Source organism: Anopheles funestus, chromosome 3RL, assembly GCF_943734845.2.
Source record: "Anopheles funestus chromosome 3RL, idAnoFuneDA-416_04, whole genome shotgun sequence".
Lineage (NCBI taxonomy): Eukaryota > Metazoa > Arthropoda > Insecta > Diptera > Culicidae > Anopheles > Anopheles funestus.
Window position 1 is genome coordinate 59,312,710 of NC_064599.1, and position 27,808 is coordinate 59,340,517.

The window sequence follows — 27,808 nt, forward strand, 5'->3', positions numbered from 1 at the left end:
TTACAATGCGAGATATCTCGATCGGTAATTGTTGCAGCAATTATAAGCAGTAAAAATTTTAAATTGCAAGTGAAAGCCTCAAATTCAAATTTTGTAAATTTCAACGGTCGAAATTTAAAAAAAAATATTTTGGCCATATCCCACTGTGCTCACCACATGTGGATGCGAAGCTGTCAAGCGATGGTAAACAAATAAATAAATCGCATACCCGCTGAAGAACGCCGGTGTATTCTGCCGCAACCAAGACAAATTAATTCTTGCGCACGATGGAGTTATTATCGGATCAAGGCCTTCGATTGGATGGCCGTCGGGCAAACGAACTCCGCCAAATAAAGTGTAAAATGGGTGTATTTAGTCAGCCGGACGGTAGCGCGTACGTCGAGCAAGGCAACACAAAGGTTCTGGCTGCTGTATACGGACCCCATCAAGCTTCCTCAAAGAAGGCCAATTTCGAGGAGGTTATCGTCAATTGTCAGTACAGCATGGCCACATTTTCTACCGGTGAACGTAAGAGAAGACCCCGAGGAGATCGTAAATCACAGGAAATGACGATCCACTTGAAGCAAGCGCTAAGTGCATCGATCAAAACGGAACTTTACCCACGGTCACAGATCGATGTGTACATTGAGGTGCTGCAGGCAGATGGTGGAAACTATTGTGCATCGGTAAATGCCGCCACTCTGGCACTGGCTGATGCGGGCATTTGTCTGAAGGAGTACGTATGCGCCTGCACGGCATCGCTCGCGAATGGTAACGTGCCACTGATGGATGTGTCCCATCTCGAGGAAACGAGTGGCGGTCCTACGCTCACTGTCGCATCACTACCTAGCAGTGGAAAAATCGCCTTCATGGAAATGTCCCAGCGGTTCCATCTGGACCATCTCCCAAAGGTGCTGGAAACTGCCCTGAAAGGATGTCGCGAGGTACAGAACGTCATCGATCAGACTGTCCGTGAGCACGTTACGTATCTTGGACAGGCAGGAGGCTGGGGACACGTTAGTAAATAAACAACTGCATGCAATTACACGTGCCGTGTGTTATTATTCAGGTTCTACTTCAACAAGGCGACTAAGTGTTAATGGCAGCTGACTCAGTTTCACTGTTCACACTCTCGATTGATGATGTCCATCAGTTGCTTTCGGCGCTGCGAGCGTCGTAACTTTTCAATCATGTCATCTAACTGTTCACCACCCTCCAGAAATCCCTTCAGATTATGTGCGGTTCCTCCTTCTATTCGGTGGTCCGTAATGCGATCTTGGTTGTAGTTGTAAGTTCGAATCTTCTCGTTGCGTAGACTTTGCCCGACTTGTGACTTCTTGAGCGCTTGCGTACTGCTAAATCTCGCTTCCAGTTCTATCTGCGTAAGTTTTGCGATCAGCTTCTGCTTTGCTATTTCACGATTTTTCTGCTGCGATCGTTCCGTTTGACATTCGACGGCAATGCCCGTCGGTATGTGAACGATCCGTACCGCACTGTCCGTCGTGTTAACGTGCTGTCCTCCCGCTCCGCTAGCACGCTTCGTTTCGATCTTTAGGTCCTTCTCCTTTAAATCCACCTGAAAGTCATCGGGCCGAGGGATGATGGACACCGTGACGGTGCTAGTATGTATGCGACCGGACTTTTCCGTGGCCGGAATACGCTGCACACGATGAACGCCTCCTTCATGCTTGAGACAGCGGTACGCATCTGGACCGTTGATGATCGTGGTCGCATGTCTCGTTCCTCCAATGTCCGTGTCCTCCGACTGGAGCATTTCCACCTCCCAGCCCTTATATTCCACGTACCCGCAGTACATGTCAAACAGCTCGCGGGCAAAAAGCATCGCTTCCTGTCCACCGACGCCCGCCGTCACCTCCATTATGAGCGAACCGTAATCTTCCTCATCGTCTATGGACAGAATGCTGTTCAGAATTTCGTTGTCCAATCGGAGCAGTATACTTCCGTACGCTTCACGTTCTTCCTTCAATAACTGTACCATCTCATCATCCTTATCATCCTTCAGCTCCTTGAGGGAGCTTAAATTGTCAACGATTATCTTGCGCTGTTCGTACATTTCCACCACGTTGGACAGTAGCAACATTCGTTGAATGTCTTTCCTCGTGCGTTGTTCCTGAACCTTCAGGGCGTAGTATTCCAGGCGCAACCGTTCCAAATACTTCTGTATCCTATCGTCAGATATTTGAAAAAGTGGTCCGTTCAAGTTGGCCGCATGGCAAAGATTTCTCGGGGAAGGGATTGCACAAGACCGGTAACATCTTATCGCGTTGGAAAATTTACTTCCCGCCAGCACGATTCGTGACAACCGGTTGAAGAACATTGTTTTTTGATGTGCACCAGCCCTGATCACGGTTTTGTTCGGTTATCACGTGCGAGTAAATGTTTTTCTTTTACTAGTTCTGGTAAAATTTGCCGCAATTGTTTACATTTGTTCGATTTATATTTCGTGTTTTTTTCACTGTTCCTTGAATGACATTCGACGGAATGTTTTCATTTCCTGCTTCAATACTGTAGTGTAGTTTTCAATAATGTAGTGATTCATAAATGGATGAATATTCCTTTTTTGGGGGGATTTTTCATATCCAAAACGTTTCAATAATATGGTGCGCCGTAATGGGAACAAACAACTGTGTCTTAAACCAGTCACCCACTGCAAATTAATTTGCTCTTCAAAAACACGTTCATGGAATGTTGGTATAATGTTCAAATTACAACAAAACAATTCAAGTACTATTGACAACGCAAAATTAGTATTTAAAACTACTCAAATCGCATGTAACGTTTGCTAAACATTTGTAAAAAGAATTTTCCGATGTTTCAAAATGAATTCGATTTCGAAACTGCAATAATTTTCAGCGGTTCGATCGATCGTTCAAACTTCGTGCAAACTTCGGCTCCGCTTCGGTTCCACATCGGCTGTGACGTTTATACCGAGGGGGTTGAATCCATTTCTTGCCTTATTCTCTCTTTTAATTTTCTTCGAGTAGGTACGTCGTTCCAAAGGCAGGTTAGGTTTTACATAACCACCTTTTTCATCCCGGCCACCATCTTGTTAGATAACAGTGCAGTGCGGATTTCGGTGCTAATTTGCCGGTTTTTCTTTTTTCCAGCCGCCCGTTCGTACCAGCGGAACCGAAGAAACAACATAAATTCGGGCGACAGGGTGTGACATTCGAGAAAAGAGATGTTTTCCTCGATGAAAACGCTCATGTCCGCGGCGATCCGGGCCGACCAGATTATGGCCCGGTCGTACGCGGCTAAGGCAGCGGCAAAGGCCGCCGCTGGAGCACAGGGCAAGGTTGTGGCCGTCATCGGTGCCGTCGTGGATGTGCAGTTCGACGAGCAGCTGCCGCCGATTCTGAATGCGCTGGAAGTGCAGGGCCGTACCGCCCGGCTGGTGCTGGAGGTTGCGCAACATCTGGGAGAGAACACCGTGCGCACCATCGCTATGGACGGTACGGAGGGTCTGGTGCGTGGACAGCGCGTCCTCGACACTGGATCGCCCATCCGTATTCCGGTGGGTGCGGAAACGCTCGGCCGTATCATCAACGTGATCGGTGAGCCGATCGATGAGCGCGGTCCGATCGACACCAACCTGTCCGCTCCGATTCACGCGGAAGCACCCGAGTTCATCGAGATGAGCGTCGAGCAGGAGATTCTGGTGACGGGAATTAAGGTGGTGGATCTGCTGGCCCCGTACGCGAAGGGAGGTAAGATCGGTCTGTTCGGTGGTGCCGGTGTCGGCAAGACCGTACTGATCATGGAGCTGATCAACAACGTCGCCAAGGCCCACGGTGGTTACTCCGTGTTCGCCGGTGTCGGTGAACGTACCCGCGAGGGTAACGATCTGTACAACGAGATGATTGAGGGTGGTGTCATCTCGCTGAAGGACAAGTCCTCCAAGGTCGCGCTGGTGTACGGTCAGATGAACGAGCCGCCCGGTGCCCGTGCTCGTGTCGCGCTGACTGGACTGACCGTGGCCGAGTACTTCCGTGACCAGGAGGGTCAGGATGTGCTGCTCTTCATTGACAACATTTTCCGCTTCACCCAGGCCGGTTCGGAGGTGTCTGCCCTGCTGGGTCGTATCCCGTCCGCTGTCGGTTACCAGCCAACTCTGGCCACTGACATGGGTAGCATGCAGGAGCGCATTACCACCACGAAGAAGGGTTCCATCACCTCGGTACAGGCTATCTACGTGCCGGCTGACGATTTGACCGATCCCGCTCCGGCCACCACATTCGCTCACTTGGACGCCACCACTGTGCTGTCGCGTGCCATCGCCGAGCTGGGTATCTATCCGGCCGTGGATCCGCTCGATTCGACCTCGCGTATCATGGACCCGAACATCATTGGTGCGGAGCACTACAACATTGCCCGTGGTGTGCAGAAGATTCTGCAGGACTACAAGTCGCTCCAGGATATTATTGCCATCCTGGGTATGGATGAGTTGTCTGAGGAGGACAAGCTGACCGTGGCACGCGCCCGCAAGATCCAGCGTTTCCTGTCGCAGCCTTTCCAGGTCGCTGAGGTGTTCACCGGTCATGCTGGCAAGCTGGTACCCCTCGAGGAAACCATCAAGGGCTTCACCAAGATCCTGAACGGTGAGCTTGACCATCTGCCGGAGGTCGCCTTCTACATGGTCGGCCCGATCGAGGAGGTCGTCGAGAAGGCCGAGCGTCTGGCAAAGGAAGCTGCCTAAGCAATCGAGCTGCCATGTTCGCGTTTCGAACGGCAAACCCAAATGCTGCCATTCGTCTGAAGAATAGCGGCCTTTCAGAGAGCATAACAAAATCTGGCCGTTAGATTTTACTTAGAGAAGAGAATGCGTTTTGACCAGCTTATGGCTCACGGGTACACATGACTACCATCCAGGCGAAATCCCTCGAGCAAACGAATATGTGTGTTATTTCAAAGTCGATCGAAAAAAAAATAACTCCTCTACAATCACCACCGAACGAGAACGAGCTGCATATTACTCTAACGTGCGCGCAACTGGACTGCCTACCAGTGTTGAATGAGCTGCCCTGTGCGAGAACCGGCAATGCACCTCCTCCCAAAAATTTACCATCCAACGCAGCGGATTTTGTGCGGGTCACCTCATTCCGGTCATAATCGTAGAAGAAAAAACAGCTAAAGCTAGCAGAAAATCGTCCCATTTCGAAAACGAAGAACACTACGAACAATCGACGAGCCTTTAAACAGAAAAGAGAAAAGCTGATCACCCGAAGTATTGCAGCAGAAGAATGCGAATGAAGTAAAAGTTCGTGTCACATCCGGCAAGCCGGCAAACAACATCCTGCTGAACCGCAAGTGCTAAACCGTTTGTGATGCGGGAAGGGTGGGTGTTGTTTTAAATTTGCTCGAAAATACACATAATCGATAACAGAGTTTGTCGTTTCAGTAATTTACATGTATTAATTGGGATCGGGGGAAAGGTTGCTGTTGAGAAAATTGAATTGTTTTGCTTTGCATCCATTTTTGTGGGGAATGGAATTGATGGGAATTGGTGGAATGACGCTGCGGGCATTGTTTTTTGCAGGAAAAAAAACATTATAATGTTTACTTTTTGTAGCATATTCACTCATTTAATGCAGTTTTCATTTGTTTGTTCGTTCAATGCGGACCGAAATGTCCCCAAGTGCACACTGCCATCGTCATCGTAGGAAAGGTTATAAATAGATGCAAAGAAAAAAAAGACAAACAAAATCTTGTACACGAGAGTCCGCTATTTTGGCGACATTATATTACGGCTGTGGTGCAAATTTATGTAATCCACGGTAAGCATCGTAATAAACCATTACATTAAGTTGACGAAAAGCATATAATTTGTAGTAAAAATGTTTCATAATTATCATAACCGGGGGGTGTAATGGAATGTCGTCTTGCCTCAGCTGATATTGATTAAAGGTTATGCGATAAAAAAGAAAACATATCAACAACAAATGGGAGTAAAATTGCATTTTAACTAGCAAGACTTTCGTTTCTAAGCAAAATGAGCACGAATAATTCTTGTTTTTGGCTAATTACGAAAGAGAGATGATGAATTATGTTGTTTTTTTTTTATAAAATCCGCCGGTGTCATTATTCTGGTTCCGAGTCGAATATAAACAGATCCTGCATTCTTGCAACATAGTTGAACTGTTTCATGGCTGGCATCGGATGTTGTGATTGGATCCAAAAAAGGGACGAAAAATACTTTAAAATGTAAATAAGAAAGGCAGTTAATGAAAAGTAATACCTTTCCTTACTTTCGTAGCGATTTTTTTATTGTTTTGCAGTAGAAAGAGGGTTGTATAAACAACCGTGGAAAGCTAGAACAAAACATTCTAGCTTTCCCCATTTCAGTAAGATACAAATTGTGTTCTCTAGCAATTTTATAACTTGTTCGATTTATATCAAAGTTGAATAAAAAAGTGTACAAAATCTCATGTGCGTGTAAGTAACCTTTTTATTATGATGAATTATATTCAATTAGTGAATCTCGCAAAAAGTACGCTCAAGAAAGTTTCATCGGCATTATAAATGTTATTAAACTATATATAAATATGTTTCACTTAAAAGCTAAGTGCCCCGCTCGTGTGTTGTTGTCCCGCGCGTCCCCTTGGCCTTCTGCCGTCAGCCACGCATTGGAGCACCGCGCGTTTCCTCATAGTTGGTAAAGTCGGGAATGGTTTGGTTCTTGCTGTACGCTTCCCGGCTGATTGATTTTGTCAGCACGAGATCAGTCGCGCCGTAAATCGATCCACCCAGCCAGGCAGTAAAGTTGGGCTCTGCTGGCGCTTTGTGGAATTTAAACGTTTTTATAAACAGCCGATCCTTGTACAGATCGGATTGTAACAGGGCCAACAGTTCCGACTTTAACCGTGCGGTCAAACCTTGCACCATCGTAGAACCACCGATAAGGATAAGATTGTTCGCTAGTGGTATCCGTGTGTCGCGTGGACACTTGAGAATCGCATTCAGGATGATGTACGGCAGTCCGAGCCGATCGTTATCGTCGGGGAACAATACTTCGTAGGCGGTTTCACGCAACCGTCCGGAAACTTTTATCATCGCTTCGCCTTTTGCCGGGTAGTCTACATCCGGACAGGGTTGAAGCGACGTTCCACCATCCTCACGATACTTTGCCGCTCTTTCGGCGGTTGTTACGAAGCAAGTTCTAATCTTGATGTCCTCTACAGTAGATTCGGTTAGCAGCGTTTCATCCACCCCGCTCTCCGTCAGCTGTCTTTTTATTTCGTTGTGAATGCTTTCCGCTGCCAGTGGTTGTGCTTCCCATGCGTACAAAGCTTGTACACCACAGAACACCGGTACTACGATCGCTTCCTTGTATCCGATATCTACCACGAGCGCCGTTTCGACCGCTAGCGTTGCCAGTACGACAAGGTGCGTCGGGACGAAGAACACGGACGATACGTCAAAGTGGCAAAATAAGGCGCGAGCCAACTTTTCTTTAATGATCGTCGGACAGAGAACCGATTCGACTATCACCACTTTGCGATCCTTTGGGCTGACGAGCACGTACTTGAAGAAAATCGTCTTCAGAAACTCTACCAACCAATCGTACAGCTCCGCCTCGTCGCTGTAGTTGAACAGTTTCCGGTTTGGGGTTGTAAGCCCGGCATTTTTTGCCTCATGATCCAGCACCTCCGAGGGAATGATACTGCGCGGATATGGTTCACCAGCAAAGCCCAGCCTGTGGAAATTCCGAAGCAATGTTTAAATAAACCTTTTCGACGGAAGGCACCATTTTTGACTGATGGGTATAATTACTTCGTCAAAGCCGTACCGATCTCCAGCACAATGGCCGGTTTTTCTTGCAGCATTGTTTCGTACAGTGGCATTTTGTTTCTTTCGAGCTTAAACGTATTAAAATGTGCTGTAACGAAGTGAAAACTTGACTACCTAAAGTAATGATTTTTATTTTTTTGGGAGTTGTTTTCTGTTTACTTATGTTGTCATCAACCCGGTCAGCGAACAGCTGTCAAACTTCGGAAAAAACTCGAACGTAGCGTTGTTGTAAGGAACTGTCAGTGATACAACCCGGTGAAAATAATCAGTTTATGCGGTAATTTAAAAATAAATGATCACGTGGTTGGATCGTTTATAAAATTCAATTTATTATTGTGGAGAATTGTACCTATTTCTCCGTCGATTGAGTTATCTTTTGTAAGTGTATGAATAGGATGTTTGAAAAGGAAACCAAAAAACAGAATTGAATCACATTTCGGATAGAAGAACTTAAACTCTTCACAAGACGCCATCGCTGCAGTAGCTTTTGTACGTTTATTTACTAAATTTGTTTCGCCAATTATGCCATTCAAGTAACGTCTTCAAAGCCGTTAGACATTCAATTTGCAGGATAGCTCTGCTTTGTTGTAGTTTTTGTTTTGTTTCGTTCGTAGAGTTATGTTTTGTATTCGAATCATTTATGGGAACAGAAACATTAACCATTTCGTCTCGTAGTTTTTTTTTGCACATTCAAACTACCCCGGTCGGTTGTACGGTCGTTCGTGTGCGTGTGGTTTGTTTTTCGTTTTATTTGTTTGCATTTTTAAAGTTTCCATCTGATACTGAGAGTTACTTTGTAGCTGGAGCTGCAGGTAGTCTCACAACACAACAGGTATATTGATGCAATCGTACCGATGTGCACTAGTAAAGGTATATGAAGATTCAATAAATAGGACACTATCGGTAGAACGCTTCTGATCGGGTAGGAACGAATCTCTTAGTCAGTGGTACGATGCTTCAAACATCATTCATATGTACAGTGTGTGCGTTTGGGTTTGTGTGGTGCGGAAATTAATACGCATCTTAAAGCTTTTGTAAAACCTAACCGGCTATGTTGCGTCTGTTATTGCCTGCAGTAATGTGCACCGTGCTGCGAGCGCACAGCCAGTAACGGAATACGGGTTTGCGGCCGTTAACAACGTTCCCTGAACCGGACATTACTACCTTTGGTAAGTGTAGGGTTAGCATCTGCTAGCTATCGCTGCCGCCGTATTGATTAGTGCAACAATCTTCTCAAATTTTAGTACCCTATTGGCGGGTTTTTGTGTGTGCGGGTGTGTGTTTTTTGACGATTAGCTTAAGGTAAGAAAAGTGTAAGAAAAAAGCTCACAAAAGATGCAGGCTAATCCCACAATTAAGCAGTAAAATTTTGAATGCGAAAGAAATGCAATTAATCAATTATCGGCGGGGGAAAAAAATAAAAGAGATAAAGGCGAGAGAGCGAACAGATTATAAACAAAAAAGAAACTAAATCAAATGAAGTGGTCGAAAGCAAAATCGACCAACAATTGTACACCATACATACATTCATACATACATTTATATATTTACAAAACACTGGAGTACCAGGACCGAGTGAATTATTTTGTACCCGTCGAATTGCTTGAATGCATCCCGCGCGTACGAATAAATAAATAAATAAAATTAAAACACTCTGTGCATGCTCTGTCACACGATGGCTTTGTTGGCTTCGGTTGGTACTACTGTTTGCCCCAAAAACCAACTCATTCTGCGCTGCTGCTGCGCCTAAATCGGTGCGTATGCACTTTTCTAAACGAATACACCTACATCTAAATATATATATTATCTCATTCTCTCTCTCTCCCTCCGTCATTCTAGTTCTGCGCTAGTGTCATACAGTATGGAACCCGTTTTAAATCTGTGTTTTTTGTTTTCTTCCTCTGTTTGTCGCATTGAATCTGGAGCACGTGCAACAGTTGCAGTGCAGAATTACGGAGATGTAAAAGGTGGCGGGAAATTTACAAAATAAAAAAAAAACACATACACAACAGCTCCACAACGTTCGAGTGAACCTTCATCGCTCTAGTGGTTGAAATAGTAGTATTAGTAGTTGCCACACGATTGGAGCATAAAGCTAGCCGCCATGTTGATACATCCTTGGTGCCACTGTCGCACTACAGCCACGACAGTGGGATAATACTTTTGTTTACATTGGAGATAAATGCCGTTCGTGCGCGTTCGGTACCATTCCATCACGAACAGGCACACTCGAGTACGCGCATATTGTGCCACGTGGATACCTTGAGCCGCTGCGGATTCTTCGGATCGGCATGCAGGACATCGATGTGATCGAGACTGGACGGTGCACAGCACGGCTTCGGTACGTCGTACTTGATGTGCTCGTGCAGCAAACTCTGCAACAGTGCGTGATGCGTTGCCGGATTAAACTTGGTCGGACAGCGGCCCCGACAGAATCCCGCATCGAAGATCTTCGGCTGGATGATAAAGTCAAACCCTTCGATGTCGCGAAAATCGACCAACAGTGGATGCCGACAGCAACGCTTATTGCCCGCCGTACAGGCGGTCGTTTTCGGTGGCGATAGGTAATCCCGCATCTGGGGCCGATAGCGTTGCATTTTGGAGCGTTTTTCCCGCTGTACTAATCGGCCGACCACATTCAGTACGGGCGTTTCATCGTAGCTCCGGAAGTAGGGCGAAGAATCGTGCACAATGTGGACATCGTGCGCGTGGCAACCTTCGCAATATAGCTCCAGACCAAGGTTTTTGCGTGATCCATCCAGCCAGGTGCGGACAGCTTCCTCCAGCGGTAGTTGATACCAGCGGCTCCCATTGGGGGGAATTTCCTGTACGGCTACCGTCTTGGATGTTAGGAAGTGGCGTTCGTACGGTTCCACTAGCTGGTACACGTGTATCGTCACCGTGCGGCCAGCCTGATGTGGATGAGGATGCTGCTGCTGTTGGTGCTGCTGTTGGTAGTGGTGGTGCTGATGTTGCTTGAATCGTACCCGCCCCTTTCGCCGATGGCCATGAGCCTGCAGCTGATGTTGGTGGAGCTGTGCGGGAGACTGTGGAGCCGTCGACTGTTGAACCTGATGCGCCTGCTGCTGGGACTGTGGCTGCTGAGCGTGATGTTGTTGTTTACTGTGCGCGTTTGTGCTGCGTGCGCTGTTTTGTCTTCTGGTTAGCATGATGTTTAACGATGACTCTTCGATGTTCTCGGGCGAGATGGGCGGCAGCTCGGACAGGGACTGCCGATGCCCCCGTAGTCCCGCATGATGCACCGTCTGTTCGAGGGCATTGGTAGGGTTATCGACGACAGTCGGCTCACTGCCATCCTCGTCCTCACCATCCGTCCCGGGGGCCCTTGGATCGTGGTACAGTGAGGGCGACTGAAAGCCCGTCATTTCGCCCGTACTAGCGTTTCTCGTCGGTATATCGAACCGGATATAGACGAGATCGAAGTCATTGTTCAGTGATCGCTTGCGGCGCAGTTTTCGATGGTTTAGTGCATGATCTGAAAGGAAGGAAAAAGGCGTAATGCACATCAGCTAACGTTTAATGGTTTATTTACATTTTGTTGAAACCACCAACTTAATAGAGCAACTTAAAACCCATTTTTGATAAGCCCCCTTTTCATCTTGTGTCCTTTTAACGTTTCAGATTATTTAAATGTAGAATCGAATTTTAATCGCTCCATAATTTAATGATGGCCTTAGAACTCCTCACCCCACCTAATGACGCCTCGTCTAGGTATCTTTCCTTTCCGATTGAATAGCTCTCTTCTCCATAACTCTTCGTACCTTCGAAGCATAAAGCTTAAAGCACAAGACACAAGAGTTGTGGGAGTCGAAAACTGAAGCAACTCTCGGTCCTATGCTAATTCTGTTTCAACTAGCAAATAACAAAAAGCACACAAAGTTACCGGACGAAAATCCTACAATTTATGTACCATTAATGTTTCACTTTACGTCATCCCTGGTCAATGGGTCGCTTGGGACCGATTCCATTTTGTTTTCTTTTTTTTTTGTATCAAGTTTGGGTTCAGGTTGATTTTGGAGCATACCTTACGACCTTGACCCTGAAGTAATACGAAGCAATTGGGGAGGGTGGCAAAGGGAGGAAAAGCAAATAAATAAATGGTCGGTGGAATTGCGCGACCTCTATATTTTTGAATTTTCTCCTATTTGCTGCTTTACGTCCATAAAGCTGTCACCATTTTTTTTTTGGTGAAGTCAACTCCTTTCCATTTCTCTTCGTCTGTCGACGATATTCACTCACCTGTGCCTGGAAAGCTGAAGAGATGGCGCTCTTCATACCAGCCGTCGTCCTCCGTGTTTTGGGTTAGGGAACGGCGACGATTGACACGGTCCAAATATTCAGCATACTTGGTTTCGTACTCCTGCTGGCTGATGTTCATCTGGGAATGAGAAACGTTCAAACGTAGAAGGTAGAATTAACAGATAGTGTCGGAATTTCAACTAAAAGCAAAACAAAAACGGCACGGAGAAAGAAACAAAAGCCACACAGGGGTTTTTTTGTTTGAAAGTGAACGGGTTATGACGGGTGGAAAACAGCCACACCACAAATGGCTGCGCAAAACGGGGCCATAATCCTGCTCTTCGATGTGTTTGATCTTCGATTCCTTTGGCGGAAACGTGTGGACGGTCGCGGAAGGATTCGGGTTCCACGTCTGTTTTCAGGTGAACCATTATCATGCATAATGAAACAAGAAGACCGATTGAAAGTGGGCACTACAGAACATCCCGCCCAATGCCGGCCGGGTACCATCGCCACGTGTTTTTTTCCATGGACCGGTTTTTGGGCTTAGAATTCGGTGCAATAAAGAACCACACGCACAACGCGTTTCACAACATTTGCCAATGCCGGGCGATGGTGATCGAGAATGAATGAGATGAAAAATTCGCCAAAAAACTGTTATTCGAACTCGAGATGGGGGACCAAAGAACAACGTCAAACAGGTGCCATATTTATGTGCCAATTAATGTCGATCGAGTTCTTGTCTTACTGCCCGTATCCCTAGGATGCGTGTCGGCAGATACATTGGACTGGGTTTGTGGGGGCGCGTATGTCGCAATACCTCCCATTGGCACCGGCACGATGAGACTGTTTTTGGAGTGTAACGATTTTTAAGCGAAAGAAACTTTCAAACTCATTATGGATTATGGAGTATGTCATAATCGTAACGCTTAATAGCGTTTTAAATCATTTTAATGCCACGTTGTACGAGCGGGAAATGAACGGAAAAAAGATTGTTTGACGAGAATTACAAATAATTCGATTGTTTTGTTATCTTTTTTTTAATTTAGAGCTAAATTCTGCTAGTGTTTTAAAGTTAGCATAGAAAATACTTTTCACTTTCAAGCACGTGGTGAGCATTTACTACTATTTTTTGGAATTCTACTGGTTTTCTGTTCCTAACGCTCTTTCAGATGTGCGCGCCTAGATGTATGCAATGGTCGGAACGTGTGATCAATTTGATCGGACAGCGTCTGAAAAGTAGTGTACCACTTTTGTGGAATGAGATGTACTTTTATGTTGTTACACGGATTATGATTATGCAGGAATATGACCTCTGAGGTTCTTCTGTATCATGCCACAACTTAACAACCCAACACTTAATGGAATTGCCTACATTCAGGGGTCGACAGCCCAAGCCACAATTTGTTATCTACTAATTAGTTAACTTAAAACATTAATTTCCCTAAGTGGGAAAGACCGTGACGCATTCGTGTGGGTGTACGGGTCCCAAAACATCGGCCAGATGCTTACGTCCGAATATTGTTTACTACACCATGACCATGTGCAAATGGGAAGGTGGGTTGTCTGTTTCACTCCATACATTTCACACGCCACATGCATTCCGCAACGCAATGCCCTGCCTGGGATGAGATGGAGCGATATAAGGTGGTTAAAATTCCACGGGCAACCCACCCATCATGACGCTAATCTGCCACTGTTGACGATTCGGTGTGAAAGAACGCAACAATTTCAGGAATTTGCAATGTCAATTAGCGTGCGCGCGTGCAGACAGTGAAAATGGTAGCAATGGAGCTTGTACACACGGATTCCACCGTAGGTCACGGTACAAAATCGAACCATATGTTTGTTAGAAACCTTTGGTGTTTTCGTTGATCGCAGATGATCGCTAGATAACGATCGTATTACCGGTGACGATCTACACGGGTGGTCTACTACTTACTGCTGCTACGACTCTTCAGGACGTTGTTTCAACGTGTCGTGCGTCTTTTGTCGGGACAATTTGTCCGGTTGACCTCGCGCATTGACTGGATCCGCCGTGAGGGCATGTAAACAAGTGCAGCGCACCTCTCCAAAAAGTCGACGTACAGTGTCTTGCGCAAAGATTCAAGCGTTCCTCAGTTACGACGAGGTTCTCCCCTCCCTCCCCATTTTGAAAGGGCCAAAAATTGATGGAATCGTCCACCAGCAGCACTATGCAGTGGTGTACAGGCGTAAGGTTCGCACGAAGCTGCCACAGTGTTGAGTGCAAATATTTTGACAGTACACTTGACACGCCACTGCCGGGGGTTGGGGACTTACCGGAACGATGCTGTCCCGAACGATAAATGACACCGGTTCGCGTAATGTGACCTATTGTGTCTATTGAACGCAACACTTTACACTAAAAGCGTCTCGTTGGACTTGGGGATCTGGGGGCGAAGTTTGGAGAATTCGCTGCCCTTTCCTGTAATGATGTGTGTTGTGTACACTTCGACCTGAAAAGCCTTCCAGAAGGAATTGGAACTTTCAAGGAAGGTGTACATTTCTATAGCACGATAAGGATAAAGAGACCGCTTTTCTTTGACCTGAAAAGCCCATTGACAGACCAGGCACATAATGGAGTGTTAGTGTGTGTGCAGTTGCAATGCCGAGGGCGTTCACTGACCGTCTAGCACAAAGTCTGGAACGTCTGGAAAGTGAAGAATGTGTACACAAACGCGCGTACGAATGGCGCGAAACCGGAACGAAACCTTCAGCCTTACATCCTGATTTAAATTGTATCGTACCATTCGTATCTTTTACCAAACTGGCAAGGTTATGTGTCATCGGTGGCAAGCAGTGGAGGGCACCAAACAGACACATAACGATGCTAATAAGGTATACGAGCGCAAGCACGCCCTTTAACAGTAAATACTCCCCGGCACGGTGTGAAGCCCTCGCTTTGGACCGAAACGGGCACCCATTAGAAGACCGGGCGTTGGTTAGGTAATGTGGCGTGTGAATCAAGTGACAACTCTCCAACTTTTTTTCCAAAATTGAAGAAAAGGGTGTATGATTCGGTTGTGAATGGGTTCCACATCAAGCGTCCAGATGGACTGTGTCCTGAAGTCGTTAGAAACCTCTCTAAAGCTGCTTAACTTGGGATCACTTCATCGTCGTAGGTGCATAGGAAGAAGTCGATTATCGGAAGTTTATTTAAGCCATCTGCTCGTGTGGACGAAAGAGAGATGCGCCCGGAATAAGATTTTATCGTTCTTCCGTCCTATCTATCTTGGGGAAGTAGGTTCTTTTTTTATTGACCGGAGTGTTTACACGTGTCGGAAATTGGATTGAAGTTTAGTGGCTTTTACTCTTCCCATTTCTACCGAAGGTCGTTGACATGTTTAGGAGCTCCCGAATCCGATTAAGCTACCGTTTTGGTATAATAATCATAAAGCATGCAGCCTAGCAAAGGGGGAAGCAAAAAAGGTATAAGTCTCATTAACGATTATCTGGTGCTCTTAACATAGATCCTGGTGGATGTGGATTTATGAACAGCAGAAACAAAAGCAACTCAGTAACTCATCTTTCTCAGGTTGCCTCAGGATATTGGGATACGAAGTTAACTCCGTGATCCAGCGCACAGACTCGGAAGCGCAGTAATCCAAGGGATTGTTTGTCTAGCACGTCGTTGTTTGGCTTGCAACCCTGGTTCAACCCCGGTGCATCCCGGTGCTCGTGCGATGCTGGTAATCCGACAATTTTACGGTCATGATCGAACGAAGGATACCCTTTTTCGGGTTACCGAGGTCACGGGGTGTATGCCATATGCCTTCGGTCACCCCGTAATGGGTCCGTTTATTGACGGAGGGTTTTTTTCTTCTGCTCGCCCATGATGGTACTGATTATAAACCCATTTAAAGCCGTACCCTTGGGGTGGGCGTTTCGAGGTACTCGATCCAATTTTAATGCCCTGCGCATCGGGAACAGAGAGAGGGTCCTCAGTGTGTGCACGGTGTCCCTATAGGCGGCGTGTGTGTTTACTTAGGTTGCGTGGTTAAATGGTAGGATTTGGTGTCCGCAAACCTACCCCCGAGATGATTTAGTTGACGTTTTGTGGTTTTTTGGTGTTTTTTTTCGTTCACTTTGATTTAGGAGATTGACTTTTTTTTTTAATAGCCAACGTACTTTGGGACCCTTCGTTCGGCGCAATGCAGTTAACGCTAGCTCGGTTACCAGAGTGGTATGACTTTTTTTACGAAGAAATACACGGTACGTGCACTTATGGATGCTGTGTGGTGTGTACTTAAACTTGACTATCCATCGACGGGGGAGGGGAGGAAGAATGGGGGGAAAGGAAGGCACAAAACTCTTGACGCTCTTTAGCCCTTCGGGTGGTAGCATAAACAAAACCGTCAGCATTGTCACGGACCGTGTGTTTCGGGGGAGGGCGGTTGAGATTCCGCAGGGCAGCGCAATAGACGCCATAAGCGTGTCCATTGCTTGACGACCCTCACGAGCGTGCTCGTGACAATTATGAGCGCAGTTTTTGGTGTCTATACATATGTGTGTCTGTGTGTACCAAACAAAACATTGATGCCCTTCGAGAAGGGTCGTATTTCAAGCTCCCATCATCGGCTCATCATCACAGCAAATCAACTATTCGATCCGTGCCGTTGCATCAAGCTTTAAGAAGATTTGATTTTAGTCGTCTGTTAGGCTAATTTTTTAAACAAAAGCCCATCAAAAGCATTCCACACTGGAAAAAAGAGCCGCAAATGCCAGGGGCAACAGTTTGTTCCGATGAAATGGGATGCTAATTTTATGCGAATGTGATCAATTCCAGCGGTTCGATATGGTGTACGGTCTTTTGGGAAGAAGACTCGAGTGTTTTATGTTATGTGCAACAGGGTCGATTGGAAATGGATGATCACTGCCGGATTAACTTCATTTGGTAGCCTAATACACTTTGTCGGGTCACAGTTCAGTTTATTCCGTACCTTGATAAAGGAGCTAAAGTGACTCCTGTTAGATTAGAATTCAAGTTTAACATATAGCTTTTCCAATAGTTTGACAAAAAGCTATGACTTTCCAAGAAATGCCTCTCCATCATAAGGTTCTCTTGGGAAGAAACTATTTTCAATATCAGACGAGTTTAAGCCATGTTAACAAGTTACATGTGACTCTGTATACAAGCATGATTACGGTGTGTACGGCTTCGGTTCCCTGGAGTGGCTGCTCCAACACCTTGCGCCATTGGCAAAGCACTAGATGTCATCATCATTGCACGGTATGACACCATCCGGTATTTGCTTGGTCTTGTTGCAGGCTCGCCGAACTCCTGGACCACACGCAATCCGTTCCCATCCCACCGTTCAACCGGACCACCGGATCAGCTAATCGGCTTACTACACCGCATGCACGCATGAGTACTGGAGATGTGCAAAGTGAGTAAGAGTGAAATAGAGAGTTGAAACGTTTTTTTGGGAACTTTAGCAAAATTTATAAATGTGATATATTTTAATGCGAATTTGTTGCACTAAGTTTCTTTTCTATCAAATAATGCTTTAAATTAAAAAAAGAATAAAAAATCAAAAAAAAATTGAAAAAAAAATTTCAACTCGAAAATTTTATAAGGGGTACCCCTTGCCATTTTTTTGAGTAATTTTGCAAAAAAAATTAAATTGATTTTTTTCAATGCCAATTGGTTGCAATAAGTTTCTTTTCACTCAAATAATGTTTTAAATTAAAAAAAATCAAAATTTTAGACAAAAATAGACAATTATAAAAGTTTGAATATTTCATAAGGCTCATTTTTGCACCAAGTTTTGCCTATAACTCGGTCGGCATCCAACGGATTGCCAATCTTTAACCTGTGGTCGGTAGATGGCACCAATGGCTACATTTCCTTCATGGACGGCCATGCCCTCAGATGTCTGTGCCAGAAGTTATTCGAGAAACCAAGTTCCCTACTCTGTTTGAGAAAATGTAAAATTTTCCTCATTTTTGAGTAATTTAGCAAAATTTATAAATATGATATATTTTAATGCGAATTTGTTGCAATAAGTTTCTTTTCACTCAAATAATGCTTTAAATTAAAAAAAGATTAAAAAATCAGAAAAAAAATTTTAAAAAAATTTCTACTCGAAAATTTCATAAGGCGTACCCCTTGCCATTTTTTTGAGAAATTTTGCAAAAAAATTTAAATTGATTTATTTTAATGCCAATAGGTTGCAATGAGTTTCTTTTCACTTAAATAATGCTTTAAATTAAAAAAGAGTAAAAAATCAGAAAAAAAATTTAAAAAAATTTCAACTCGAAAATTTCATAAGGGGTACCCCTTGCCATTTTTTTGAGAAATTTTGCAAAAAAATTTAAATTGATTTTTTTTTAATGCCAATTGGTTGAACAAAGTTTCTTTTCACTAAAATAAAGCTTTAAAATAAAAAAAGAATAAAAAATCAGAAAAAAAATTTAAATAAAATTCTACTCGAAAATTTCATAAGGGGTACCCCTTGCCATTTTTTTGAGAAATTTTGCAAAAAAAATTAAATTGATTTTTTTTAATGCCAATTGGTTGCAATAAGTTTCTTTTCATTCAAATAACGCTTTAAATAGAAAAAAGATGGAAAAAATAATAAAAAATCGCACATTTTCGTTTCAACTCACTCTTTTTGCAACTCGACTCACCACGGCTACATGCTTCCACTCATGAGTGAGTAAAATGACCGAACCTTAACTTATACGGTTATGCCGGGTTTTTTATGACTCCGAAATGAGTCGTTAAACGAGTTGACTCCTTAAAACGACTCATTCACTCTGAGTTGACTCACTAAAAAGAGTTGTTAAGCTCATCTCTAATGAGTACGGATCGCAATTTGCAAAAAAAACCCTAAAGCCGGGTTGAGTTAGCCTTGTGGAGAAGTATGCACACCATTGCCGCAACGGGACAAGAAAAGAAAGCTCATCTTCTTTCTGTCACCTGCGCGCTGGAGACTGGAACCGAACGGATGTGCCAATGTGGCCAATGTTTGCACAGAGTGCAAATAACCGAGGTTCATTCAGTGAGAAACTGACGTGGTATGTGTGCTGCATAAATTACACCGGCCGCGATCGGTTTCCCCATGCCCGGGAAGGTACGATGACAGATGCAGAATAATCGGTGCCGACCACAGTCAACAACGATAAATAGTAATTAGCGGTGCGGTGGCAATGAGCGTACAGCGTACGCAACTGCTGCAGGATCGGAAAAAAGGAATTGTTAGCTGAGGAATGGAGAGCCTCCAGCTGGAACGAGATGGACGAACTGCACGATAAGTTATCCAACAGTCATCTTCAGCCAGATCGATCATTCAACTGCGCGTACATCGAGGCCGCGGTGGTACATAATGTGGCGGTAGAATCGCACAGCAATGTGGTGCTTATTTTGTGAATTTAATGATGTACTGAGGTCCTTTTTTGGAGTTCGGTTACCGAATGCGATGAATTTAAGTAGCTCGATTGGTAACCGTTCGTTACATTGTTCTTTCCGAATGGGTGAAGCGAAAAGTTTTATCCATATAGGATTTTTTTCGCGCAAATAACTTACCCAATCTCTTATCGAGTAGTATTTATCGTACGAATGTTAATCAACCCTATTAAACAAGCTTTTTGCTTAGTTGCGTGATTTTGTTTAAAGAGAACCATTTCTCGATCCCATACAAATCTAACTCATTTCGTTTTACTGCGCCTTGGTACAAAATACACCGTAAATCATTATCGTGTGAACATGGGCACACTTTTACAGCCGTTTGTGTTTCGTCGGCTATTGCGAGCTGAACTGCTTCTTTGGCGCCTACCCAGGCACGCAGCTTTTGCCCACTATCTTGCAGTACGGTAGCAGTAAAGATTATAATCAACCACCGACCGAGTCGTACACCTTTCGTACGGATGCACTGAGCGTTCGCAGTGAATCCACGCCACTCCGTCCCTGAGTCGGCCAGTCTGAATCAGCTATTTATCACACGGTCCACGTTATTGTGGTACAGATTTTCGGGTTCGAATGAGTATCAGGAAAATGAATCAAACAAGAAGATATCCCGACTGGAGCGTGTACTGGGTACTGTAGCGAGCTTCAGGTCACTCGTGCTCGGTAGCGATAAGGATCGACTGCTAATTAGGTTCAGCAGATCGGAATTGATGACTTCATCAGTAGGCTGACCGCTCGAGGGCTTTTGTTTTTAAGTCTCTAAACAACTCAATACCCTCGGGCATTACATTCGTTCCAAAAAAATAAAACGTGACGAGAAACTCCCAACTTTGCAAGTGGTTTTTTGTCGACTTCTGCTTTCGCATTCGCCCCCCAAAAAAAATTGTGCCGATTCATCCGCACTGCATCCGCAATCTGGTCCGAATTGAGCCAAACACAGCGCAGGTTGCGGTACTTTTGCCGTATAGCCGACGCCAACGAACGTGACGCTCCAAAAAAAAAAATGGCTGCGATCATGCAATGTTTCGATCTTTCTTTTGGTACCGGCGCGCGCGTCACACCCGTAACGTGGATCTCCAGTCGGTTGATTTGGTTTTGATCTTGCGACTTGTTGCAGATTTCCTTTTCAACACTTTTTTTTTGGTGGGGGGGAGATCCATTGGGGATTTTCTGTCACATGGGGATTTCCCTTTCAAGCATTAAGAAACGGTACTAGCTTAACCTCCATCGGCCACAAAAAAAAAGCTCGCCGCAAAAAAGATGGCTAGCGGCGATTAGTTTGCGATTAGTACGCCCAATTTGTCGCTATGGTAGGTAATGTTTCCGACACCGTCATATGGTGCCGTAGCTGATGATGAAATGCTTACAGCGAGGGAATTCCCAACCGAACGCGTTGGCTATCGGCAAAATCTCCCCGCAGGAGGAGGTCCCGGATTTACTGAACAACTTTCGGTATATATATTGTTGTTGTTGCAGATCCGAACTCAACAGTGGTGGCAAATACCTGCCATATCTTCGATTTTGGTAATGTTTCTTTTGTTGGTGGTCGTTGATGTCGTTTATAACAATTGCCTATTAATTAGAACACCAACATTTCCGCAAATACCCAAAACGGGTTGGGGCTTTGGGAGATTGTTTGTAGATAACTTGAATAGACCGCCACGGAATGATGGATGGTGCTGTCCACTGTCATCCAGCCTGTGTGACGGGTCAATCGTGGTTCGTGCCAAAAACTAACCACGGGACACAGCTATGCTAACTATGATAACAGCTCAGAAAAAGCGCTTTTGAAAGATAAAAAAGTTATTTTAAAATCGTATGGTTTGGCTTTGTTTTCGGTAGTCTATTATTGCAATCTGATTGTCACAAGAATAATGGAATAATGCTTGTTTAGGATAGTGGACGCTCGATGTAGGACCGTGTGCCGTGTGAACAAGAAGTACCATTTCCCCATTGTAAACTTTTATATTTGCATAATTTTATGGCGTAAATTGTCCCTAATTATCTTGGGTAAAGCAACAAAAAAGAATTCTCGGTGAAGGTCTTTTAAAAAAACACAACCCCAGCGTGTGTCCTCTAAGCAGAACTAAAGGGAAAACGGAACAAAAAATAAGGAGAAACAGCAAAACCAAGCAAAATATCATCTTGTTTTTACACCCATACTTTTGTCTATCGTATGAAGTGGCGGTAAATACCAAATGAGCCAGCAAAAAAAAAAGAGTCCCAAACGATCGTAGAAAAAGATCAGAAAAATGCAAAAGAATAACGCACACCCGCTGCCGAAGGATCAAGGGCATGACAAATTGTTTCCAGCGTTGCTCGAGAGAGAATCTTCGGTAGTTATAGCGCGAGTTCTTCTTAATGTCCAGCCCCAGCGAAACTGACTGCGGCAAATGGCTATTTTAGGGTGCAAGATAAAGATCGCCGCTACAGCAACTCGGTAACTCATCGAAAGGATCAGCCGGGAAAGTTATGCACATTGTTTTGGCCGGGCATCGTCGGAAAACGCACAGAGACACAGAAGCGTACATGCGTTTTTGGACATGCATCTCATCTCTTGTACGGCGGCGTCGGTAATCCGTCTGTAAGTACGCTTAATCTGACTCCCTGCCTCGACCACAGCTGGAGTTCGGGCGGGATCTTAGTGCCGTCCAATGCCGCCATGTTGATGCAGTTGCAGTTGATGCATATTTTTTCGGGTGAGACATGAATTATGGAAACCGAGGGCAGGATGTTTACTTTCGGTTCGAGTAATTACGAATGTTTTTACGCTTGTTTTTACCTTCTGCTTCGCTTCTGCCCTAGCTTGGTTCTTTCACTCTAGCTCGAGATCGTTTAGCGCTGCCCTGCTGTAAGCCTGTGTTCCTCTGTACCGGATTGCGGGAGAAAGGCGTGCAAACATATTCTACAATCGTTTGGGTTTCGAACTTTCTGCCAGCAAGCCAGCATTGTTCCATATGCGTTATAAGCCAGACAAAATCCAGAAAAAGCCACTGTCGTCAGAGCGTTTGTTTGTTGCAACAGAAACCAGATGTAGGTACACCTCTCGGGGTACCTAGCGCGGTTAGTCATGATGTTCGATGATCTTATCAGAATCAGAAGAACCCAGGAGCCTTATTGGGAACTCTACCCTATTGCTTTTACCATCAGCCATTCAATCACTATCACCACCAATGTTGAGCTTGGAAACGATTCTGACGGCATTACAACAGATTCCGGATCCGTAGGTACTTCCCCGCTCCAAAAAGAAGTAAGATTGCCAAAAACAAAACACACAAAACTGACAAGTCATTGTGCGGACAAACCTAAATCGAATGCGACTGTTTGGCACGAGCATCTGTTTTTTTTGGGGGGGTATTTTTCGGGCCTGGACTTTTGATGCGCTTCGATAAGTAATTATCTGATGATGTTTCGTACCGGCCGTCAAGTGACATCAAGTGTCAGCGAATGTGTACGCGGGCGTACAACCAGCAGCAAGCGGGTGAGTCAAGTGTTCCGTCAATTAGCTCTTTTCTAGGCATCGGTAGTTTGTAGATCGGAAACTGTGGAGAGAAACCTGTTTGCCCCTTTTGCATGAAGTCATAGTCGATTTTTAGGGTATAGTTTTTGCTGTTCTGAAGCCAAGGATTAAAGCTTACTGTTGCGTAACAAACATATAAATCTAAATGTATCGACTGTGAATTAAGCCGGAGCTCATAAATCGTAGTTTCCTCCTGCTCGATGACAGCTACACGTCAAAAACTTGCTCCTGTCATCGTGACTCGTCTACTTAGAGGTAGGAGATTGTTTTTTTCCCCCCTTGTCCGTTCACTCTTTAGTATTGAAAGGAATAATACGCATAGTATCCTCCCTCTTATTGGAAGGATGATTCAACGGATTGCAATGTAAACATGGCGCAGCGCGTGTACATAAGCTCGTAAAATGTCGGAAATATGCGTAATGTGTTGCCATTGACCATCGTGCCGGATGGAGAAGCTACTTACTACTGGTGCAGCTACTTGACGGAAGATTTGGCCTGTTTATCACGCAAAAACAAATACCTACAGCATACCGGGGACGGAAAGATGAAGCGGGAAATGGAAACGGAAACCAGCACCAAGGGATAGCCGGCCGGGTGAGTTTCGCTTGATGATTTACCGAAAAGCTGCGGGAGTCGGCCTGTCAATCGATTCACTCCATAAATTGACTCCCTGCGCTCCCGAAAGATCCGCTCGCCCAGCTGGACATTGGCGGTAGTTGCGGTTGTGGTGGATAGAATATCCAAAATACTCTCCACTCTGAATTGTATCCACCGATCCACCGACCCGTCCGAGACCCGCTTAGAGTTGGCGAACACATTAAGAACGGAAAACATAAACAAACAAATCTTGTGCTCCGTTTTTTCCCACGCGACGCCGCTTCCAACTACACCGCTCGGGGCAGGAATGTTGGGCAGGGTGCTAAAATTAAATCTCCATTGATATTTGCAAACATCAGGGAGAAAGGGACAAGGAAGGGACCTATTAATAGTGACGATTCGATTATTTGGTGGCTGCACGCTAAGAAACTCACGGACCCAACCCCCGGCGGGACGGAACGGTGCGGAATGGAGCAATTTTTGGAACACGCCAAAAATAGTCCTCACATTGACCCGAAGGTGACGGCTTATGTACTGCGATGCTCAGAAATAGCAACAATGTTTATGAAGCAGTTGTTGCTTTTTCCCGCCGGTTCTCTTCTGTGCCATTTCCTCACAGGATATGGGGAGGCCTCAGAACCCAGACGGTTGGCTCCCCAACCGTTAGGATGTGTAATGCAGATTTACGATCAGCTAATCAGGGTCTGATATGGTGCTGGGGAGGAGGTGGTATTTGCGGTAATGTTTCACGCTGACTTTGATGTGCGTCCGACACGTGCTCCGTGACGCACCGGAAGTATTTGGATGGCGTGGGAGCCGCCGTTTCCTGAGCCGCCGTTTCCTGAGCCGCCAGCTGGGTTTGTAATGGTTGTGAAATTGTTTTGCCGAGAAGCAGTAACATCTTCGCTACATTCCTGACATACTTTCGTCCGTATCTCTAATATTAATCAGATTTAAAAACAACACCAGATAAGAGTTATATTTGGGAGCACATTTGGGGAATGTTTTCTCACAATATTTACCGCCGGAGCAAAATTACCTCGCCCCGAAACAGATGCTTGCGGGCGAACCACATGCACAAATTATTGCGCTATTTTATTACAACGACACATCCTTCCGTGCCGCGTTCCAACGCGTTTCGTTTGTACAATTGCCGGCGGCGTTGAAAAATTCAAATCAATGTTATTGTAGTTGAGTAGTAAAATGATGGTACTTTTTTCTTATGGTGACGTATGCCTTCATAAAAATAAAGACGGGTACGCCTATTAGCGGTATTATTTAATGGTATGCGTCAATCGATGGTCGAGGTCGATTGGGTAAAATCCGGAACACTTTCATCAATCAGCATTGCCGTCCTTAGGTCTAGCAGTACGCGTGTACGGTGCGAGTATTCCACCGGATGAGGATGAGCTCAAAAACCTGTTCGATCAAGTACTCGTGATCGTGATTTATGTACACCGATCAGTATCGGGTGCCAGGCGCTGATTAATGAGAATGGTTGTAATATTGTCCAGCCAAAATGGATGGAGGGAAAACCCAACCACCCAAAAATAATGATGATCGATGGTGTGTGATGATGATCCGCGGTGCCTTACGATAAACAAACCGGCAGCATGATCGAATGCTCGTTCACGTTTCCGTCATCCGTTCGGAACCGTTTTGTCACGCGACCGAACGTGGATGCTTCGCGTGCTTCGCCGTACTTGATCAAATTCTTAACTCACTTGTTGCGCAGGGGCTGGCGGAGACTTAAGTCTCTGTTTGCACATGAGAAGTAGCGCACTTGAGTGTATGTTTTTGTTTGCTTCCACGTACGTTTCGTACGGTATCGAAGTGTGGTTTGCCAAAAACTTCATTGGTTTGTCATCAGCCGAACCGGATGTGACAAAAGCTCACCGCACAACGGCACCGTGTGCCGGAGTATCTCGAGTGTACTACATCAACCGAGGCGTTGCGTCAAGTGTGCAGCTCTGCTTGATCAATGGACCGGAAAATTATTGACACATTCGTTTAACACCCGTGGCGTTACTTTTTTGTACCGCGGGGAATCGCTGCAAACGCGCTAGACAGCATACATTCCTAGGAGATCCTGTTCTACCTGTCCCCTGTGCTTCATTCTTCCGACGGAAGAATCCGGACGTGCTGGGCTAGACGTTTGTTTATTATTCTTCGCTTATCTTCTACGAAAAAAACACATACATCGAATGGCCATAATCTTAGCAGCATCATTAAAAAACATCCTTAAAAACTTGAAGAATTCCAAAGGATCCAATTCTACCTGCTAGTTCGCTCTGATTTCGACCCTACAGTGGAGGTCTTGTAGAGAGTCCTGCTGTTACCTGCCGAGAGTACGACTCCGGACAAACTGATCCATTAGCGTGGCGTCACCGACGAAGACCGCCGATAGCGCCGTCCAAATTCTGCCACCTACAAGCAAATACTTCCATCACCGGCCACATCTTAAACGCATGTTGCGTTAATCTGCGTAGCTGAGTGGTTTAGTTTTGACGCAAGGAGTCTCAGTCTTTGTGTTATATAAAACCGCTCAGAGGTTGTGCTCTGTTTATTTTTCGGATTGTTTTTTTGTTGTTGTTAATGATGGAACGATTTTCATCTACACCCGCTAGATTGAGATGCAAGCGAGAACACAAAACATCCAGGATATTTGTTCAGGATCGCTTAAGAAACAGCGTTTGTGATATTGCCGGATCGACTAGGTCTACGGCTCGATTTTTTGGATTTGGGTAAACAGGAGGATAGAAGTTTCCCTTTCGGGTCGACTCCAGTTTATTACGGGCTTATCAGAACCCCATGTCCGGAGAAAGGACATAAAAAATGGGTCACATTTCGGCCACAGAAATGTTTGTTTGTTGTTATTGAACGAATTCTTACCCTATGTCAGGCGTTGTGTCTAAAAAATGTGTTCATGCCGACTTCACAGGTGCTGCCTCGCTCACGTGAGATAAGTAATGATCAGCGTAGGATCTTTCTGCCTTACCAAATCATAGCTTCGTCCTCACCTTCATAACCGGACGGGCATCCCTGAGCAATGGATTTGGCAAGGTTAATCTACCGAACTGCACAACCAGGGACGGATAATTACCAAGGCAAGGAACAGAAGGTACGCAACGGACACCATCACATCACATCGCAAAATGCCGCAAAAATTATCACTCACCTCTCACATTTGCCGGGCCGCTACCATACACAAACGGGCGTGCTAATCGTTAATTCAATTTGTTTTGCCTTTTTTTTGGGGTGTTGAGACAGACATGGTGAGCGAGAGTCGGGCAGCAGTAATGTTGCAGATTGTTTTGGATATTTTGCGAGTTTACCGCAATTTATGACCAAAGGTGCAATGGGCGGTTAGATAAAGTGACTGCCTTTTGGATGGCGGTAACTGAAAAAAGCCCCTATCTCAAATTTATGATCTTGATTGGTTGTGACAAAAAAGGCATGGAAATAGAAAGTCACTTGCTACTGGGACAATCATCTATCGGAAAGCATTCATTAAAACATAAGTCTACGTTTAAGGTGTCAAACGCACCTGACGCTAAGGTCCCGACATGTGTATGATAAAATCCTGTGAGGCGTTTCATTTGCCCACGGTTACCATGCGTGAGCTATGGCCCATTTCCTGCTGACGGCGTGTTCGCATCGTGTCGTTGTGAAATTCGACAAACACCACTGACGGCGTACGATCGGGTGACGTTAAGTTGTTAGCACAGCATTATCCTCACCGGAGGGGTTATGCCGACCGATATGACACATCTTCACTGGACCGTCGGAAATATTTTTGAGACCAGTAAAGACCATTCTCAAGATACCTCCGTCGTACTAGCGAGGGAGTCATTGCGCTGGATGGCGTGAACACATAAGTCAGATAACCTTATTACGCTTCCCAATGACACGTGCAGCAGTATTGGATACGATTGGCTGATAAAGTACGGTCGTTGGCCCATAAACCGCTGGGGAAAGTAAAACGCCGTCCATTTCTTAAGGGGTCTTCACTTACTGAGCTGAGGTACATTTGGGATCGCTACATACAATTCCCATCGAACGTAGTGCATGCACGCTGGGCCCATGTGGAGTTGAACCAGACCAGTCCACGGATAGTATGCGACCCACGAAAACCAAATGGCCATACACGCATACATGGGCACTGTTCGGTAACAGCGGGACAACGACACACTCGAGATAAACGGAATGGGCTC

The 27,808-nt window shown here is 45.2% G+C and overlaps 5 protein-coding genes across 10 annotated transcripts in view; 2 read left to right on the forward strand and 3 right to left on the reverse strand.

The window, feature by feature from the left end:
- Positions 1 to 170: 170 nt before the first annotated feature.
- Positions 171 to 1,026, forward strand: LOC125768417 (exosome complex component RRP41). Its single transcript, XM_049436043.1, has one exon. The coding sequence runs from the start codon at positions 267 to 269 to the stop codon at positions 1,005 to 1,007; it is 741 nt and encodes a 246-aa protein (XP_049292000.1). The 5' UTR covers positions 171 to 266; the 3' UTR covers positions 1,008 to 1,026.
- On the reverse strand, positions 1,019 to 2,447 carry LOC125768398 (peptide chain release factor 1-like, mitochondrial). The gene has a single exon (XM_049436003.1). The coding sequence runs from the start codon at positions 2,315 to 2,317 to the stop codon at positions 1,097 to 1,099; it is 1,221 nt and encodes a 406-aa protein (XP_049291960.1). The 5' UTR covers positions 2,318 to 2,447; the 3' UTR covers positions 1,019 to 1,096.
- A 459-nt stretch (positions 2,448 to 2,906) lies between these two features.
- Positions 2,907 to 5,401, forward strand: LOC125768386 (ATP synthase subunit beta, mitochondrial-like). Of its 2 annotated transcripts, none has more exons than XM_049435976.1 (2): positions 2,907 to 2,984; positions 3,108 to 5,401. In XM_049435976.1, exon 2 carries the CDS (start codon positions 3,182 to 3,184, stop codon positions 4,694 to 4,696), a length of 1,515 nt encoding a protein of 504 aa, XP_049291933.1. In that variant the 5' UTR covers positions 2,907 to 2,984; positions 3,108 to 3,181; the 3' UTR covers positions 4,697 to 5,401. The 2 variants fall into 2 exon arrangements, with proteins under 2 accessions (XP_049291933.1, XP_049291932.1); XM_049435975.1 differs by having other exon boundaries at positions 2,965 to 3,004.
- Positions 5,402 to 6,424: 1,023 nt separating this feature from the next.
- On the reverse strand, positions 6,425 to 7,983 carry LOC125768401 (actin-related protein 10). The gene is made up of 2 exons (XM_049436015.1): positions 7,771 to 7,983; positions 6,425 to 7,693 (listed from the first exon to the last, which is right to left on the reverse strand). Exons 1-2 carry the CDS (start codon positions 7,839 to 7,841, stop codon positions 6,613 to 6,615), a joined length of 1,152 nt encoding a protein of 383 aa, XP_049291972.1. The 5' UTR covers positions 7,842 to 7,983; the 3' UTR covers positions 6,425 to 6,612.
- A 1,327-nt stretch (positions 7,984 to 9,310) lies between these two features.
- The window catches only part of LOC125768368 (transforming growth factor beta-1 proprotein), a 33,874-nt gene continuing 15,376 nt past the window's right edge, over positions 9,311 to 27,808 (reverse strand). For all 5 annotated transcript variants that reach the window (XM_049435924.1, XM_049435921.1, XM_049435923.1 and 2 more), the window contains exons 3-4: positions 12,049 to 12,187; positions 9,311 to 11,284 (exon numbers count right to left, since the gene is read on the reverse strand). In XM_049435924.1, the coding sequence (XP_049291881.1) occupies positions 10,002 to 11,284; positions 12,049 to 12,187 (1,422 nt within the window). In that variant the 3' untranslated portion in view covers positions 9,311 to 10,001. The remainder of the gene's footprint in view (positions 11,285 to 12,048; positions 12,188 to 27,808) is intronic.